At 38.3% G+C, this 17716-nt stretch overlaps 1 protein-coding gene across 1 annotated transcript in view; it reads left to right on the forward strand.

Moving 5' to 3' along the window:
• The window catches only part of KLHL32 (kelch like family member 32), an 89095-nt gene that overhangs the window by 7775 nt on the left and 63604 nt on the right, over positions 1-17716 (forward strand). The window contains exons 2-4 of the mRNA XM_083358540.1: positions 3063-3152; positions 5617-5797; positions 9232-9339. Of these exons, the coding sequence (XP_083214666.1) occupies positions 3130-3152; positions 5617-5797; positions 9232-9339 (312 nt within the window). The 5' untranslated portion in view covers positions 3063-3129. The remainder of the gene's footprint in view (positions 1-3062; positions 3153-5616; positions 5798-9231; positions 9340-17716) is intronic.

Raw genomic sequence — 17716 nt, forward strand, 5'->3', positions numbered from 1 at the left:
AGTTGTTATTTAAAAGTTAAGAAGATAGGAGTTTATTTAGCACTACATAGAAGAGAATTTATTTATTTATTTATTTATTTTATCACATTTATATACCGCCCTTTCCCGAAGGACTCAGGGCGGTTTACAGGGTGAATTAAAAAACAAAGATAGAAAAGTTAAAAACAGATTAAAAAAAATTATATTCGTCCCTGCATAAGTAAAACCCCAGTTAAAATTAAGATTAAAGCTAAAATTAGAATTTTCAGCCTGGAATGCAAAAATGATCCTGCTCCCCAATTCTGTTTCCACATTTGAAAACCCTTTGGGTCTGTAATTTGTTATACATATTTCTGTATTTCTGAAAATTATACTGGAATTTCTCATGTTTTTATAGGAATTCCTAATAGTTGCAAATACAGTTAATACCCTCATTACCTCTGAAACATTTTCCATTATAGTCTGCATCATATGGAATCAGTGTAGATAAACTCTTTGCTGATATGTATAACAGTAAACCATAAACTCTCTATATAAACCAGAATAAACAGAAGGGATTCAGATAACATCAAACCACAGGTTTTATAGGCTGTGACATATGAATCTAGCCAATCTGATTGATACACTTTACAATAAAGTGCAATTATTTAATATCATATTAGTTTCTTTCCAGCCTCAATAATTAGTTTTTTTCTATTATTTTGTCCTGTATTACTTTAATGAACAACATAATTCAAGGAAAGAATAATAAAATCAATGTTTTAACATTATGTGTTTTTTCTTTCTTTCACAAATAATAGAAACATTTTCGTAGTCTTAATATACTCTAGCTCTAAATGATTTTGAAACTGGAATTTTTATGTATTGCTTCATGGGTTCTGCTTTTATTTCATAGAATTGTAGCTTTAATCTGGTCGTAATGTTCTTCCTGGAGTGGAATGTACTTTTCAAGTCAGCATCCCTTTTCCAAGTCATTGTTGTTCACTGCTGTGCAATAGATCAAAGCAGCTGGAATCAAATTTCCTACTCAGCAATGTCTACATTTATTAAGGCAATAATTGTTGGTTCAAGTGATGCTACCAGTGGTAAAGAGGAGAACGTAAAAAATACTTTCTCTGTGAATGTCCAAGGTTTTTAAAAAGCCAGCATGTAGAACAAAAAGCAGGTTTTCAGAGTAAAATGGATGGTCTCTGCTTTTTTGTATAATATTTTACTAGAATATTCTAACCAATAAATCTAAAGCTGATTGAGTAATGGGTGGAGAACCATAAAATTATTGAATAATTGCATAGAGTAGCCATGTTTCCAGACAACCAATTCTGTGGAAAAAAAATCAAGGTCGTACAAGCTTCTTGATACTGTATCAAGTTAGTGTTCTGATCCATCTAGTTCAGAGGTGTCAAACTCAATTTCATTGAGGGCCGCATCAGCATTGCAGTTGCCCTCAGGGGGCCGGGTGGGTATAGCCTGGGTGGGCGTGGCCTACTGGGTGGGTGTGACTAAAGTGCATATGGGCTACTGGGTGGGCATGGCCAGCTCTACATCGTTCACATCAAGGGTGCCTATGGGGGCCTGGGCATGAGTGGGACAGATCTGAGGGTCTCTGGCAGGAGGAGGGTCTCTGGGCCAGGGCCAAGGCAGTGTGGGCCGTTCCCTCACTGTTTCCAGGATGGCTTCGCGGGCCGCATGAAACCACTTCGCAGGCCGGATCTGGCCCCTGGGCCTTGTGTTTGACATGTCTGATCTAGTTCAACGGTTCCCAACCTTCTCTATATCCCGCACCCCTAGAACACTTCTGATATATTGTCGCACTCCTTACAAAAGTTTGAAATAATGGCAACGAATTATGCACATACAGTATACTTTTGAAACTTCTAATCTAAACCCAGGTTTTCACATCCCCTGGAATATTGTCTCGCATGGTTGGGAACCCCTAATCTAGTTTAAGGCTGCCTTTGGTGAAGAGATTTCGCAAAGTTTCTAGCAGGAATTTTTTAAATGCTATCTGGAGAATCTAGAGATTGATCTCCTCCTTTGCTGAGTCTTTAGTAGCAGCATTGTTCTCCTCTTTACCAACTCCAATCAGAGAGGGATCTATACCTGTAGTAAATATTTTAGCATAATAGAATAGCAGCATAAGTTGCACTCGTAAGGTGCAACTTAGTTTGAATACTGTTTGAATACTGCCCTATGAAACCAATAGTATAATTTGCCCTCTTAAATTGTTTATGATCTTATATTGAATTTGTACATCATCCTTCAGATACATCTAACATAATAGATGTCAGTGACCACCTCATCGTAATTATCACGGACGTTAAGCTCATTCTTGTATAGTTCTTCTGTGTAATTTTGCCACCTCTTCTTAATCTCTTCTGCCTCTGTGTTAGGTCCCTGCCATTTTGGTCCTTTATCATGCCCATTTTTGCATGAATGTTCCCTTCATCTCTCCAATTTTCTTGAAGAGATCTCTGGTCCTCCCTATTCTATTGTTTTCTTCTATTTCTTTGCATTGTTCATTTAAGAAGGCATTCTTATCTCTTCTAGCTATTCTTTGGAATTCTGCATTCAATTGGGCATATCTTTCTTTTTCTCCTTTGCCTTTCATTTCCCTCCTTTTCTCAGCTATTTGCAAAGCTTCGTCAGACAGCCATTTTGCTTTCTTGCAATTCTTTTTCTTTGGGATGGTTTTAGTTGCTACCTCTTGTACAATGTTGCGAACCTCTGTCCATAGTTCTTCAGAAAACAGTTCTTAGAGATCAGGGTTTTGTCTTGCAAAAACATATTCTTTTAGCTTGCTACTAGACACCTATATGGTAAGTGGAAAGTATATAAATACAGTAAACCAAATTTTTATATTTCTACATCCAATTTTTATATTCAATTTGCAGTTTCAAAAAAGTATACGTGTAACTTGATACTAAATGTTGGCAGATAATATCTTCCATTGGGCATTGATAGTGGCGTTCACTATTTGGCATGAATATTTAGCCTAATTGCTTTTTGTAGCGATTGCAATATTCTCTGCAAGGGAGAGAACAGAAAGTCATTTTAATTCTAACCGTTTTTTTCTTTCCTTTCAGTTGGAATGAGTAGTGCATTTTTGTAAATTATTAAGAAGCAAGGGATTCCAAACAGTAAAGCCGAAAGATGCCATCTGAAGTGTGCCTCAGGTATAGTTCACAGTATCTGCCTCAGCCAATTTTCATTTTACAGTATATGTGTTCATGTTACCTACTAAAGGATGACAATACCACCATCTGGATGTGTGCATATCCCATCAAAATTACCCTGTCAACAAAGGTTTGTTTGGTAATGTGATAGGCTCCCTTGAATTTTCATGATAACTTTTTTCACAGAAAATCTTGATGTAAAAAAAATGTTTGCTCTTTTCATTTTGTCAGCTTATTTGCATGTTGTGCATTCCAGCCTAAAATAAGAACTTGCAAATCATGGAGAGAGAAAGAAGGAAGAGAATAGCATTGTGGTGATCCTTATAGATCAGTCTTCAAAATTATTTTTTAAAAAAACATATATAAGCTAAAGTAGAAAGGATAATAAGATTTTTCACTCCTCCAGATTTGATTCGGTTAAACAATATTTTTACAATAGTACTAATAATTTTCCCCAGCTAGTTGGACTCTGTGTTGTTTACATATTGCATATGTGATTCTAATTATGCATGGTAAAAATGAAATGTGAACTTTGAATTCTGTACCTCTTTAGGTTTAAATTTGTGTCCAAAACTCTAGAACAAATGATTTACCACAGGAATTGCCTTAGATTTAAACTTTTGGGAAATTTTAGACATGCAGTTTTAATAAATTATTATTATGCTTAAACATACAACATGAAAACTTTTGTGAACTTTGGTTCACTTTACCAGAGTTTCATTTAATGAAAAAGCATGCTTTCTAATGATTTTTTTAAGTTGGAAAGATGTTACTAGATTAATTTTTTGCTTCCACGGACCAGCATGGTTTTCCTCTGTCAGTATTCCTAAGGGCTACAGTGCCTGGGAATTCTGGGAGATACAGGTATAGACCTAACATGACCAAAGAGTATCAGAGTACTGTAGGAATGGCCAACCCTGAGAAATCCAAAATGCATTTCTAGTATTACTGTCTCTTTATTCTGTAGCAAATTATTCTTTGTGATTTGTTAAAATATTTTTTCTAGCGTGTGTTTATTTTTGTTGTAGCAAAAAGTGTTGACAGGAACTGGTAGTGATACATAAATTATCTCAAGAAACGAGCGCTATATTTAGTAATACATTTCAGTACTGTCTGCCACTTTGCCCTCTCAAAAAGTGCATTATATAAAGTTGAACATTTCTAGAGTGTTGGAAAGAATGGGATATATTACCGTTTCTAGTGGCAATGACAATTGAATTACTTATATTCAGGGAAATTGGGGGAAATTGCTCACAAACATGCTGTTGGTTGACACTGTACAATTCTTATGCAACGTAAGAATTGCAGTTCCGTTGATCTGAGCCTGGTAATGATAATTTATGTATGGGCACATTGTGGATGTTTAGAACAGCTTTATTTGGTATAGAAGAATGAGATCTATTTTTGTCTAATGAACTATGGTAATATTTCTGTAGGGACGCGGTGGCTCAGTGGGTTAGGACGCTGAGCTTGTCGATCAGAAGATCGGCAGTTTGGCGGGTCGAATCCCGAGTGCCGCATAGCAGAGTGAGCACCTGTTACTTGTCCCAGCTTCTACCAACCTAGCAGTTCAAAAGCACGTAAAAATGCAAGTAGAAAAAATAGGGACCACTACGGTGGGAAGGTAACAGCGTTCCGTGCGCCTTTGGTATCTAGTCATGCCGGCCACATGACCACGGAGACGTCCTCAGACAAGCGCTGGCTCTTCGGCTTTGAAATGGAGATGAGCACCGGCCCCTAGAGTTGGAAATGACTAGCACGCATGTGCGGGGGAACCTTTACCTTTACCTTTAATATTTCTGATAGACCATAATATTGCAAATCTGTTGATTCTGTGCAGAAATAGGAAAAAATTAAAAATACTTTTATTTTTAATTGTCAGAAATAGTAGTAGTAGTAGTAGTAATTAAAGTGAAAAGATTATGGCATAAATAGACCGTTATTGTCCCAGTAATATTGACACAGTGGAAGCCAAATAAAAAAAAGTTTTTTACAGCACCTAAAAAATCTGCGCATTGACAAAATTTACATCTGTCAATTACAAAAGGTTACAATGCTTGCACCCATACATTCATTGCAACAATAAATTATGTCATCCTAGGTTCTTGGGAAGTACTTGATGTGTCTGAAGGCCATCACCAGCTAATGAAGTGGCAGCTGTGATTTCAGATGTTGTGTATATAATAATAACAAAACATCTCCCTACTCCAGGCCCTTGAGAAGGGCTTGATATGTAGACAGAAATATCAAATCCAGTCTAAACATCTGCTTGACTGTCCCTCCAACCATAATAATGAATTCCTGTGCAATATCCCTTTACAGGGGAATTCTCAGGCACTTTTTTACATACATAAATAGATTACCTATGTGGTAATTAAAAATCAGATAATTTAAAGCACACAAGTATATTTCATAGACTTTATTTTGATCCTCATGGTCCTAATTACTGTTTCATCTTTTGCAGTATTCAAGATATGCTGACTGGTCAGAGACTTTGCCAATCCAGTTCTCACAATGATGCTGTCCTAGCAGCTCTGAACCAACAAAGAAATGATGGGATACTCTGTGATATAACTCTAATTGCTGAAGAACAGAAATTCCCTGCTCACAAGGCTGTACTAGCAGCATGCAGTGACTATTTCAGAGTAAGTTAACATATGTTTGTATAGTATACGCAGTATAGTTATATTTTCATATAATTGTTACTTCTAGATTATTATAATAAATGTAAAATCCTTTTTCTTTTAACGACCATGTTACTTAGTGTCAGTATAGTTCCGGTCCCAATTGAGCTGGTAAGTTAAGGACTTTCTGTATAGTTGAACTAGATTTTTCCTTGCTCATAAATAAATGCGGTTCAATTCTTGGAGATCACTTTCAAATTAACTGTGTGATTGTATCATACTAGATCAGTCCAATGATAAGGGTTTTTTTCAAGATTTTCTATTATTCTATTTGTATTTTGTATATTGAGTTTGAAGTTTGCTTTTTTGATACATGTGATATACATAAGCATATGCATATACATATTTCAAATGCAATAAAAAAGCACACTGTCTGTGTGTGTGTATGGTATATGAATTAAATAAGTAATAATCACTTTGAGGCATTCATGAGCCAGAAAAGAATTTTCCCTGTTTGTGGTGATTAGAATGATTTTGGATAAAATGAAGGACAGAAGATCGGGATAAGATTGTAGCCTATTAGGGTTTGCAATATTTTTGAAATATTAGTTTTGTACTAGGAGGTATCCCTGGATTGGGGTAATTTACTGTATGGCTATTAGCAGGATTAGTCTTCTGTCAGCTAAATCCTTTTGTGAGCAGACCTGACATAACCTTAGTTATTTATTCTCTTTTAATTCTCAGCCTACACTGCACTTATATTACACACTCTCCTTACATTTTACAGACTGGTTTAGCAAGCTTCAATTTGATCAAAATGCAGCTGCCAGAATACATTTGACAGCACTTCCTTAATGAGAGAGGAATGACCATCTAAGCTTAATCACCTGCAATCATTGTTACTTGATTTTTCAATGCATTATAATTTCATTTGAATGGCATTATTATTCTACCTCTTGAACTTACAGGTAGTCTTCAGGTTATCACCCTAATTGGGACTGGAATTCCCATTGCTAAGCAAAACACTTATTAAGTGTTAAATGTCAGTTTAAAATGTTAAGGGTGTTGTTGTTTTTGAAAAATTTAAAATTTAAGGTTTTTTTTAAAAAAAAACATTAAGTTGTTAAACATCGTGTCGACTGCACCGCTTAGCCACAGCAGTTCCAGATAGTGTTGTTATTAGGTGAGGACATCAGGTGATTGCAGTGTGCAACCTCCTGCCTCTTTTCCCATTGACTTTGCTTATTGTAAAGTTGCAGATGCCGATCATGTCTCCTGTCACTTGAAAGCTCCCACACCAATCCACGACATTCCCGACTTGGTCCCTCTGAGCCCTGAGCCTTGGTTCTTCCAAGGCAAGGGATGCTTTCTGGGAATCAGCCCATTTCTCCTGCCTTGCGGGAACTACCTCTGCTTCAACTCCCTCCACCCGCCCTCTACAGCATGGCCAAGGTGGGGATGCCACTGCATTATATCACCCACTTTCCTTGTCTTCACCTTCCTTCCCGTTTTTTGGGCTCATTGACACAAGCTGTCCTCAAGCCCCGTGGTTTGGGGGCTCTGTGGGAGCTCATCTCTGCTCTTTTGATCACCCCGATGAAGATACCACTGTAGTCTGCTGCCGCCTCTGGGTCTAGCAGTGACAGAGCCCCTACGCTGTGGGGCTTCAGGCCATCTAGAGACCATTCAGCGGAGGGGAGGGGAGGCAAAGAAGATTACATAGGTAAACCAGGACAGTGGAACATAGCAGCATCACCATGCTGTGCAGGGCAGCTAAAAGGACAAACATTGGGCCGGGAAGATTGATGAGGGGATTTGAAGGAGAGGCAGTTCATGCAGGGCAAGAGAATGGAAGTGCAGATCGCTGCGATGGTTGTAAGTGTGGGGTAGTTGCCATGTGCCCAAATTTTGTTCACAAGAATACTACGATTGTTCTAAGTACAAGGACAGGTATAAGTCCAGTTTTCAGTGCCATTCTAACTTTGAAAAGTTATTGAATACATGGTCACAAATAAGCCAAAGGCTATCTGTATTGAGTCAGTTTTAGTCTGATGCTACTACGTTGTGCTTTGCTTTATTTTATTGACTGCATGGTTGAAAAGTGAAATGAAAGGTATACTATCTCTTGGAAAAATATACAACATTAAGTTGGATTAGGGTGTAGTGAGCCCATAATCTTGTGAAGAAGTTGTGGTATGCCAGAGCATTCAAATGACTAGTCATTGTGGTGCCAGAAGTAGCATATGTTGCTTTCCTGATATCCAACAGCATTATCAATGTTTGCAAAAAAACAGCTTGTCCTTCAGTGCGAGGCTTTCACTTATGCGCAGTGTTGTGGGAGTAGTTTCCTATGGCTTTTTCACAAGCTGGAACACCTTATGTGCATGAAAAAGCCCTGTGGGTATAGATTAAGGCTGTGTGCAGACATTGCTTAGCCAGGAAAAAAAGAATTCTGTTTAGGAAGGAAATGTGCAGTTGTACATTTATGCCTGGCCAGCAGAGACCTTGCAGTTCAGGAGCCCCTCGTAGCAGTTGCTACAATATTGTTTTTAATTGGTTAAAAGTCCTTTTGTACTTGTATAGATGCATGAAAATGCCACCGCGAGCAAAGGTAGATATTTAAGTTTAGATTGCTAGGCTCAGTAAGATTTTTAAAACAAAAGAGATGCTGCCAACACCCATCTTCCCGGAGTGCCTCAACCGGTAGGCATCCTACTACCCTGATATAGGAGAGGTAGCGTGCTCTCATGCCTCCTTTCTGATGATTAAAAAAAGTAAAATTGCAAACAAAAACAAAAACAAAAAACCCTTAATACTTTCAATAGCGCAATCTTCTGGCCATGTACAGTGAAACCATTGTCAGGTTAGGACTGGGGACACTCAGATTCAGCAAATTGAGTATTTAGATGGAAAGTCATCATCTTTCTGCCTGACTTTATGGGCTTAATGACAGATTAAAATGTAAGACGATCGTGTCCATGGTTTTAAGCTCCTACAGAAATGGAAGAATATCAGTGTAATCATAAAACGAAATGTAACTCCAAAATTTGACTCCCTTGAAGCTATAGAATTATTATAGAATTGATTAGTAACTTCATTGGATTAGATCCAGATTGAAGGGAACTGTTCCTTTGTTTTATAAAAGGCACCACAAATTCTGCTCTAAGCTTTTTATCGTCGTTGTTTTTTTTCATACAGTGTCCTGTGTATTTTTCCAGCCTTCCAAAGCAACTTTCCAAAAGACACAGAGGTTTATTGTGTAGGAGAAAAGAAAAATTACAGAGATAATCTCTTTGCCACGTGAATAGAAACCTCTGTGCTATTTGGGAGCCAGTCCATGTTTAACAAAAGTCTTTTTTAAGGACTAGCAAGAGGACAACCATTGTTTTCTGATTCTTAACATGGACATTATGCATAACAGTTTTAATGAATAAATATTTTATTTCTTCCTTTAGGCAATGTTCAGTCTTTGTATGGTTGAAAGTTGCGCGGATGAAGTGAATTTACATGGCATCACAGGAATAGGTTTAAAGCAAGCTCTGGACTTCGCGTACACCGGACAGGTATAATATTACAGTCCTTAATCAGTCTATAAAAGTTATACGAACCCCTTTTTCCAAATAACTTCACTCATAATATTGAAGAGATCAGTTGGGATAGGGAAACAATAAAGAGCAGGGCTTATGGAATTCCTTCAGACCCCTTAATAGTAGCTCTCTTCTGGGCCACATGTGTAGAAAGGATATGCTTGTCGTAGAATGGCGAATTGGAAAATTCTGATTCACTGTCCAACTGCCTTGCCCATAGGGATATACTGTCCTGGGGAGAAAAATGTGGACTTTCTTTCTTCCATAGTTCCCAACCCAGTCCAACTCAACCTTCTATCCTCTCCAATCTTGTGTTAATGCGGTTTTAAGAAGTATTCCAGTATATATCATTTAGCGATTTAAAAACTTTCCTTCTTAAGGGCAGAGCCAGTGACCATGTGTGGCTTTTGGGCACAAAAATGTAGCTCATGGTTTATTTATTTATTTATTTATTTATTTATTTATTTATTTATTTTTGGGACTTATATGCCGCCCTATCTCCCGAAGGACTCAGGGCGGCTAACAACAATAAAAACAACAATACAAAAGTTAAAAGAAATTAAATAAACAGCCCCAATAAATAAGTTAAACTAAACAATTAAAAATTAAAAAACATTTTAAAAACCCTGTCGTCAGTCCAGGTCAGCCTGATGAAAAAGGAATGTTTTAAGGCCGCGGCCAAAGGACCGGAGATCCAGGGCCATCCGGAGCTCAATGGGGAGTTGGTTCCACAGGGCTGGCACTCCCACAGAGAAGGCCCTCCCCCTGGGGGTTGCCAGCCGACATTGTCTAGCCGACGGCACCCTGAGGAGGCCCTTTCTGTGTGAGCGCACTGGGCGATGGGAAGTCGTTCCCGGCAGCAGACAGTCCTGCAAATATCCCGGGCCTAGGCCATGTAGGGCTTTAAAGGTAAGTACCAGCACCTTAAATCTCACCCGGAAGACAACCGGTAACCAATGCAGCTCACGTAGCTTGCATGCTGTTCCTGCCAAACTACTGATTAAACCAGCTTTTTTTGTATAGAATCGTTGTGGATTCTAGTCCCTTTCCCAGTAAAACTAATAAGCAGCTATCTACAAGGAATGTTGATAGTGGCTATTAGGCCGATCTTGTAATCTTATAAGATGATGCAGTTAAAATGCTATTTGTGAATTATAAGCAGATACGAATAACAAATGGCCAAGGGAATGAAAAGATCAGTTTATATTTCTTTGTTGTACCTCACCCACAGGCTGTTTGTAGCAGGCTGTAAATATTGCAAAATAAATAAATATTCAAATTCCATAAATGACCCTATTAGAAAATGTTCAAATTATCAAACAATTGCTCTTATTTCACACACTCATAAGATAAGGCTCTAAGTTCTGCAATCTAGACCTCAACAATATGTGAACTGCCCGGATGTATAAGCTGGATCCATAGGTTAAAGGATAGAAAATAGAAAAGGCAAAGTAATTCCTGTAAGACATCTATTTTGGTTGCATTATATTAAAGCTTTTGAGTGAAAAATCACGACAATCTATGGATAGTCCTTAAAACATGGGTGTACTAGACACCCCATCTGCTTATTGAAGATTTTGAATGATGACCAGGAAGTAACAGTTGGATTGGGATATGGAGCAACTGAATGGTTGAAAAGAAAGCAGTCGTCCATGGTGATATATTTCCCCATTATTAATTTAAAAGCAGAAAGCAACAAAGGTTACTGGATTAAGAATAGAAATGGGAATTAAAACTTCTGGGAAAAACCTCAGCAACCTGAAATAGAGTGGTATGCCACTTTGATGGCTGGAAGAAGTTACAGCTGAATTTATCTTCAGAGTGTAGTTGCAAAAATTCACAGAGCTGTTAATTGCAACCATGAGGTAAAGATACATCTTGGAGAAAGACTACAATAATTCTGGGACTTCCGGTGGTGGCGCGGCGCCGAAGACAGCCTTCCTGGGCTGCCCGCGGCTCAGCTGTGTGTTTTTTCGCCCGAAACAGCGCCGATCAGCTGTTCGGGCGAATTTGAAGCCCCCTCCTCGGGAGAAGAGGAGGGGGTGAGGCCCCAGGTAGGGGTCGAGTTCTCCGGGGCCGCCTGAGCTTGGAGCTTGGGCGGCTGAAGGATTGAACTCCCCCGAAGCCTGGGTTGCTCCCAGCTGGCCAGCGTCTCTGCTCCGAACTTCTTGGAGCAGAGCCAGGCGTCTGCGAACCATCCCTGCCTGAAGAAAGGACTATGATTTAAAGGAGCAGGCAGAGCGGTACAAGAGGAAAAGGTGAAGAGGATTATTTTACTATACTCTCGAGCTTGTTGGACTTTTTAAACTTTAAGTGAAAGTGCGTCATAATTGAGGAGTAAAAGATGGCGGCTAAACCTCCCCCTAAAACTCTTCGGAGTGGTGGATCCTCGCCGGTGCAACAATCATCACTACAGGCATTGCACCCTCTTGAAGTGCTGACATTGAAGGATTTGCGAGATGCTTTGGAGAAACATGCCCAGGTACTTTTGGAATCAATTAATCAATCAATTGCTGACAAATTTGCACAGATGGAGGAGAAATTGGAGAAACTGGAGGAGAGAATGGAAGAGAGGATGGAACAGAAGTTCAGCGTGATGAAGGTAGACATTTTGTCTTCAGTGCATAAAGTGGCGGAATGTGTGGAAGATTTAGATGAAAAAATGGATGATCTGGCTCAAAGGAATGCAATATTAGAAGTAAAAGCACGGGAGAATGAGAATGCAAGAGACAAAATGGAAAGGGAGTTAAGCCTTGCCCAATATTACCAGATGCAGTTTGCTGTCAGAATCAGAGGTTTAAAAGAGAATATTAAAGAAGATTTAAAGCAGCTGATCTCTGAGGCTCTTGAAGTGGTATTGAACCAGCCAGCATCTGAAATAAGAGCAGCTATGGATAAAGTGTTCCGGGTGAATTCATGGATTGCCAGACAGAGAAAGTTGCCTAGAGATGTGGTGGTTTATTTTGCAAAAAGAGAAATTAGAGATCAAGTTATACAAGCTGCCTATGATGCTAAAGTTGTGATTGCTGAACAAGAAGTCTTGGTTTTAAAAGAAATCCCTCCAAGGATTTTAAGGGGAAGGAAGGACTATACATTTCTCGTGCATGAGCTCAAGCAAAGAGATATAAGGTTCAGATGGGAGATTCCAGATGGGCTGATGGTGATGCATGAAGGTAAAAGGTATCGGCTGATTACTGTGAAGCAAGCGCGTGATTTCTACAATAATGTCTTAAAAGCAACCCCATTAACACTTCTGGAAGCTGCAAAGGGACCTGGAGAAGGAGAACATCAAGAGGATGAAACAGAGGAAAATGGTGCTGGAGGAGATCAAGCTACAACTTGTTTGGATGATCCTAGAGAGCAAAGGGTAACGCGTGCTGCTTTAAAACGAGCAAAGAAAATAAAAGAACAAGATCAGCAAAAGTCCTCAGAATCTTCACAACGTACTCATAGCCAAGCTGTGGGAGGAGCACGGCCTAAAGAAGTTAGTCCTATCAAAGCTGTGGTCCAAGAGCTTGTGGAGGATATGCATGGCAACTAAATTTTTAACCTGGAATGTTAATGGATTAAATTCACCACAGAAGAGGAAGAAAGTTTTTCAATATTTAAAACAATTTAAGATAGATGTTATATGTCTGCAAGAAACGCATATTAGAGTTTTGGATCAAAAGTACTTATCGAACTCGAGGCTGGGTACGCAATTTGTTGCTTCTGCAGAGAACAAGAAAAATGGAGTGGTTGTTTATGTTAAAAGTGCCTTAACAGCAGACTTAATTGAAGCAGATAAGCATGGAAGATATGTTATGATTGAGCTGTTGTTAGAAGGTAAAAAGACGCTTTTAGTTGGATTATATGCACCTAACCAACAACAAGCTGACTTTTTTAGCTTACTTCACACAAATCTTACCCAGTTGGATTATAAATCTTTTATTTTTATGGGGGACTGGAATGGTGTTTTGGATGTACAGTTGGATAAGGCTGGAGCTTTTAAGCGCATTCCAAGTCATGCTAGACTGCCTAAATCTTTTTTTGAAATGAAGGATGACCTGGAATTGCGAGATATTTGGCGTGAGAGACACTTGCAGGAGAAGGATTATACTTTTTATTCTGACAGACACCAATCTTTTTCAAGGATTGATTTTATTTTGTTGACTAATGATTTTTTTTGAGAACTAAAAAGGTGAAGATTTGTGCAAGAACTATCTCTGACCACAGTCCAGTTTGGTTGGAGATTGATAAGGAGAAAGGAGATAGGCGCTCGTGGCGCGTAAATGAGAACTTGTTTAGAAATCAGAGAAATGTGGAAGAATGCAAACAGCGGATGAAGGATTTTTTTGAGATTAATATGAATAAGGGTACCTCTATGGATATGGTTTGGGATGCTAGCAAGGCTTATATGAGAGGGGTGTTGATATATATGAATAATAGACATAGACGTGCAGTGGAAACTAGAAGGAAAGAATTGGAGAATGAAATAAAGGAAAAAGAAAAGGCTTTGATTTTGAACCCAGAGGATGCGAAGATCAAGGAGGCTATTAGACTGCTAAGAGGACAATTTGATAAATTAATGGCTGATCAAGTGGCGACCAATCTGCGGTTTGCTAGGCATAATACTTTTTGTAACACTAATAAACCAGGCAGATGGTTAGCTTATAGACTGAGGAAAAAACAAAGGGCCTCCAATATAGATAAGATTGAGTATAAAGGAAGGGTTGTGTTTCAACAGAATCTTATTAAGGATGCTTTTGTGGATTTTTATTCGAAATTATATACCAAAGAGGAAATTAGTGCAAAAGATATTGATATATACTTGGAGAATGCTAGCATCCCGGTTCTTACGCAAGTACAAAAAGAGGGGATTAATCAACTGATTACAGAAGAAGAAATTTTTACAGCAATTAAGGAACTGAAGGTGGATAAAGCACCAGGCACGGATGGCTTGACTGCGGCCTATTATAAAAATTTACAATTAGAGATGATAAAACCGTTAAAGGAACTGTTCCAGACAATCCAGAGGGGGGGGAAGGTGCCACCGTCTTGGAGAACAGCTTTTATCTCTTTGATTCCGAAGGAAGACCAGGATGCTACTCAAGTTAAAAATTACAGACCGATATCGCTTTTAAATACAGATTATAAGATATTTGCTAAGGTTTTGGCTAATAGACTGATGAGGGTTCTGCAACAGGTGATTCATGGGGATCAAACGGGGTTTATTAGTGGTAGGCAAATGAAAAATAATGTGAGACATATAGTTGATGTGTTAGAGTTTTTGGAAAGGAACAACCAGATCTCTGCAGCGCTAATCTTTTTAGATGCTGAAAAGGCTTTTGATCAATTGAATTGGCAATTTTTGTTGAAAGTTTTAGACAAAATGGATTTTGGGGAAAAATTTTTACAACCGATTAGGGCATTATATCAAAAACAAACTGCCCGAATTATAGTTAATAATAGCCTGACAGCAGCATGTAATATTGAGAAGGGCACAAGGCAAGGGTGTCCGTTATCGCCCTTGTTATTTGTGTTAACTTTAGAGATATTATTGGTTAAAATTCGGAATTCGGAAAAAATTAAGGGGATACAAGTTGGAGATCAGGACTATAGATTGAGAGCATTTGCAGATGATCTGGTTGTTACAGTGAGCCAGCCAGAGAACTCTGTTGTGGACCTGATGGAGATAATAACACAATATGGGAAGGTTTCTGGATTTAAAGTAAATATACAGAAAACCAAAATTTTGGCTAGAAATATGACAGTTTCACAGAAGGTTCTTTTAGAAGGATTAACTGGATTTGAGATTGTTAAAAGGGTTAAATATTTGGGGGTGATTTTATCACCCTCTAATACAAAGTTATATAAAAATAATTATGAAAAATTATGGGGGAAAATTCGAAAAGAATTGGAGAGTTGGGAAAAATTGCAATTGTCTTTGTTGGGACGGATTGCAGCAGTGAAAATGAATGTCCTGCCCAAATTTTTATTTTTATTTCAAATGATACCGATTCTTAAGAAAGATTCTAACTTGGAGGAATGGCAGCGTGGTATCAATAAATTTGTGTGGGCAGGGAAAAAGCCACGAGTTAAACTTAAGATTATGCAGGATACTCGTGAGAGAGGTGGCCTTAAATTGCCTAATTTTAAATTATATTATGAAGCTGCTGCATTAGTAGGAATAAGTGATTGGATTAATTTGACGCAACCGAGGTTATTAAATCTTGAGGGCCATGATTTGTTGTTTGGCTGGCATGCATATTTGTTGTATGATAAGAAGGTAGATACTGTGTTTAGGATGCATATTTTAAGACAGGCATTGCTGAGAGTTTGGAAGAAGTATAGACATAAGTTAAGCTGCAAGATACCATTGTGGGCAATTCCAAAACACGCAATAGAAAATATACATGCTGGTTTCAAACATGATGTGACTACATACAAGGAAATTTTAAGCTTGGAAAGGAATGTTTGGTGTTTGAAATCATATAGCCTCTTGCGAGAAGAGAAGGTTGTTCAAACTTGGTTTCAATATATTCAGTTACGGGCCAGGTGGAAAGAAGACCAGAAAAATGGATTTGCAATGACTGATGAAAATTTGATAAAGCAAATTAGAAATCAGGGACCAGCACATATTAAACGGATATATCTTGCATTGATAGAGATTGATTCAGAAACAGAGCTTGTTAAGGATTGTATGATAAAATGGGCCCAAAACATTCAGGAAGTTATTACAATGGACACGTGGGAAAAGATTTGGGTGAGGAACGTAAAATTTACTCAAGCTCAAAATCTAAGAGAGAACTTTTACAAAATGTTTTATAGATGGCATTTAGATCCTAAAAAGCTTGCAAGTATGTATCCGAATTACCAGCCTAAATGTTGGAGGTGCGGTGATGAAGATGCAACATATTTTCACATATGGTGGACATGTAAGATGGTTAAGGTTTTTTGGATAAAAGTCTGGTGGAATATGCAGAAGATTTTTAAACGGAGGATAAAGTTTTGTCCGCAATTTTTTTTGTTGGGAATAATTGCAGACGCTACAGTTGTGGACACCAAATTGATGTTGAACTTAGTTACGGCAGCAAGACTTTTGATAGGTCAATATTGGAAGAAAGAGGAACTGCCGACTATAGAAGAGTGGACTTTAAAGGTTTCCAACCTGGCAGAGATGGCGAAGATTTCGGCCTATTTGAAAGATCATTCGCAAGAACGTTACATTATGGAATGGAGAAAATGGATTGAGTTTATCCAGAACAAGTATAGGGTTAAGAAGTTTTATGTAGCATTCGAATAAGTCTTCTTTCGTTTTCTTTTTTCTTTTTCTATTTTAGTTTTTTATATACATTTAATATTGCTAAGGTTTGTTTTATCCTATATAAGTTAGAGAGTGATGGATTTTAGAATTTATAGTTGTTAGTATATGGTTGTTTATGATTGCTTTTTTTTTTATATATATATACCTTGTATTTAGCTCTGGGAAGTCGGGGGGGAGGGGGGGAGGGGGGGAGGGGGGGGAGGAGGGAGGGGGGAGGGGGAGAGGTAGGGGGGGAGGGGGGAGGGGGAAGGGGGGCTTTTTAAAGGAAAACTGTATTTTAAAACTTTTCAATAAAAAAAAAATTCTGGACAAAATATTAGAATACCAAGGCGTCACACTTTGGATTTCTGAACTAAGAATCAGTTAAAAGCAAGCTGCCTGTTTACAAATTAGATTCTAACTGGATTCTGCAGTTTATGACCATCCTAATGTTAACCATATATATATGAAAAAGACTGTTTTGTTTGCTTGCTTTTCCTGGAATGTTTTCCTGAGAGACCTATTTTCAAATGATATAAGCCACGGGTTAAACACAGTGAGATGTTTCTGTGCCCATGTGATAATTCAGTGCTATTGAAATACTAGAGTAACCCTCAAGGTACCACACAGGTGTAATTCAAAACACTTGTTAGCAAATGTGTGGTTTTGTCCATTCTCTTTTCCATACTTCTCTGAGGGCACAGCCATATACCATCTTTATCCTGCTGCCAAAAATTTTATCATTTGTGTAGGAGATGTCCTCACAAGAGATATGACCTCCCGTAAGTTATTCCCATTGAGAAAATGTTATCAGTTTGGAGCGGACCATTTTACCTACTAGAAAGTAAGGCATCCTGAACAATTGTAGGGAGGAGAAGGAAGTTGTGGAGAGCTGCTCAAGAAAGAAAAACTGATATTTTTCCTTCTTGGTTTAAAGGAAGCCATCTTTCTATAGTGTTGGGTTTTTATGTTTGTGGCTGCTTAGATTTACCTCTCCCTTAAAATCTGGATGAAACAAATGAACGGTTGCAAGAAAAACCTGGTAGAGCTTAGCTTCATTTGTCTTAG

This window comes from Vipera ursinii, assembly GCF_947247035.1.
Source record: "Vipera ursinii genome assembly, chromosome: 1".
NCBI lineage: Eukaryota > Metazoa > Chordata > Lepidosauria > Squamata > Viperidae > Vipera > Vipera ursinii.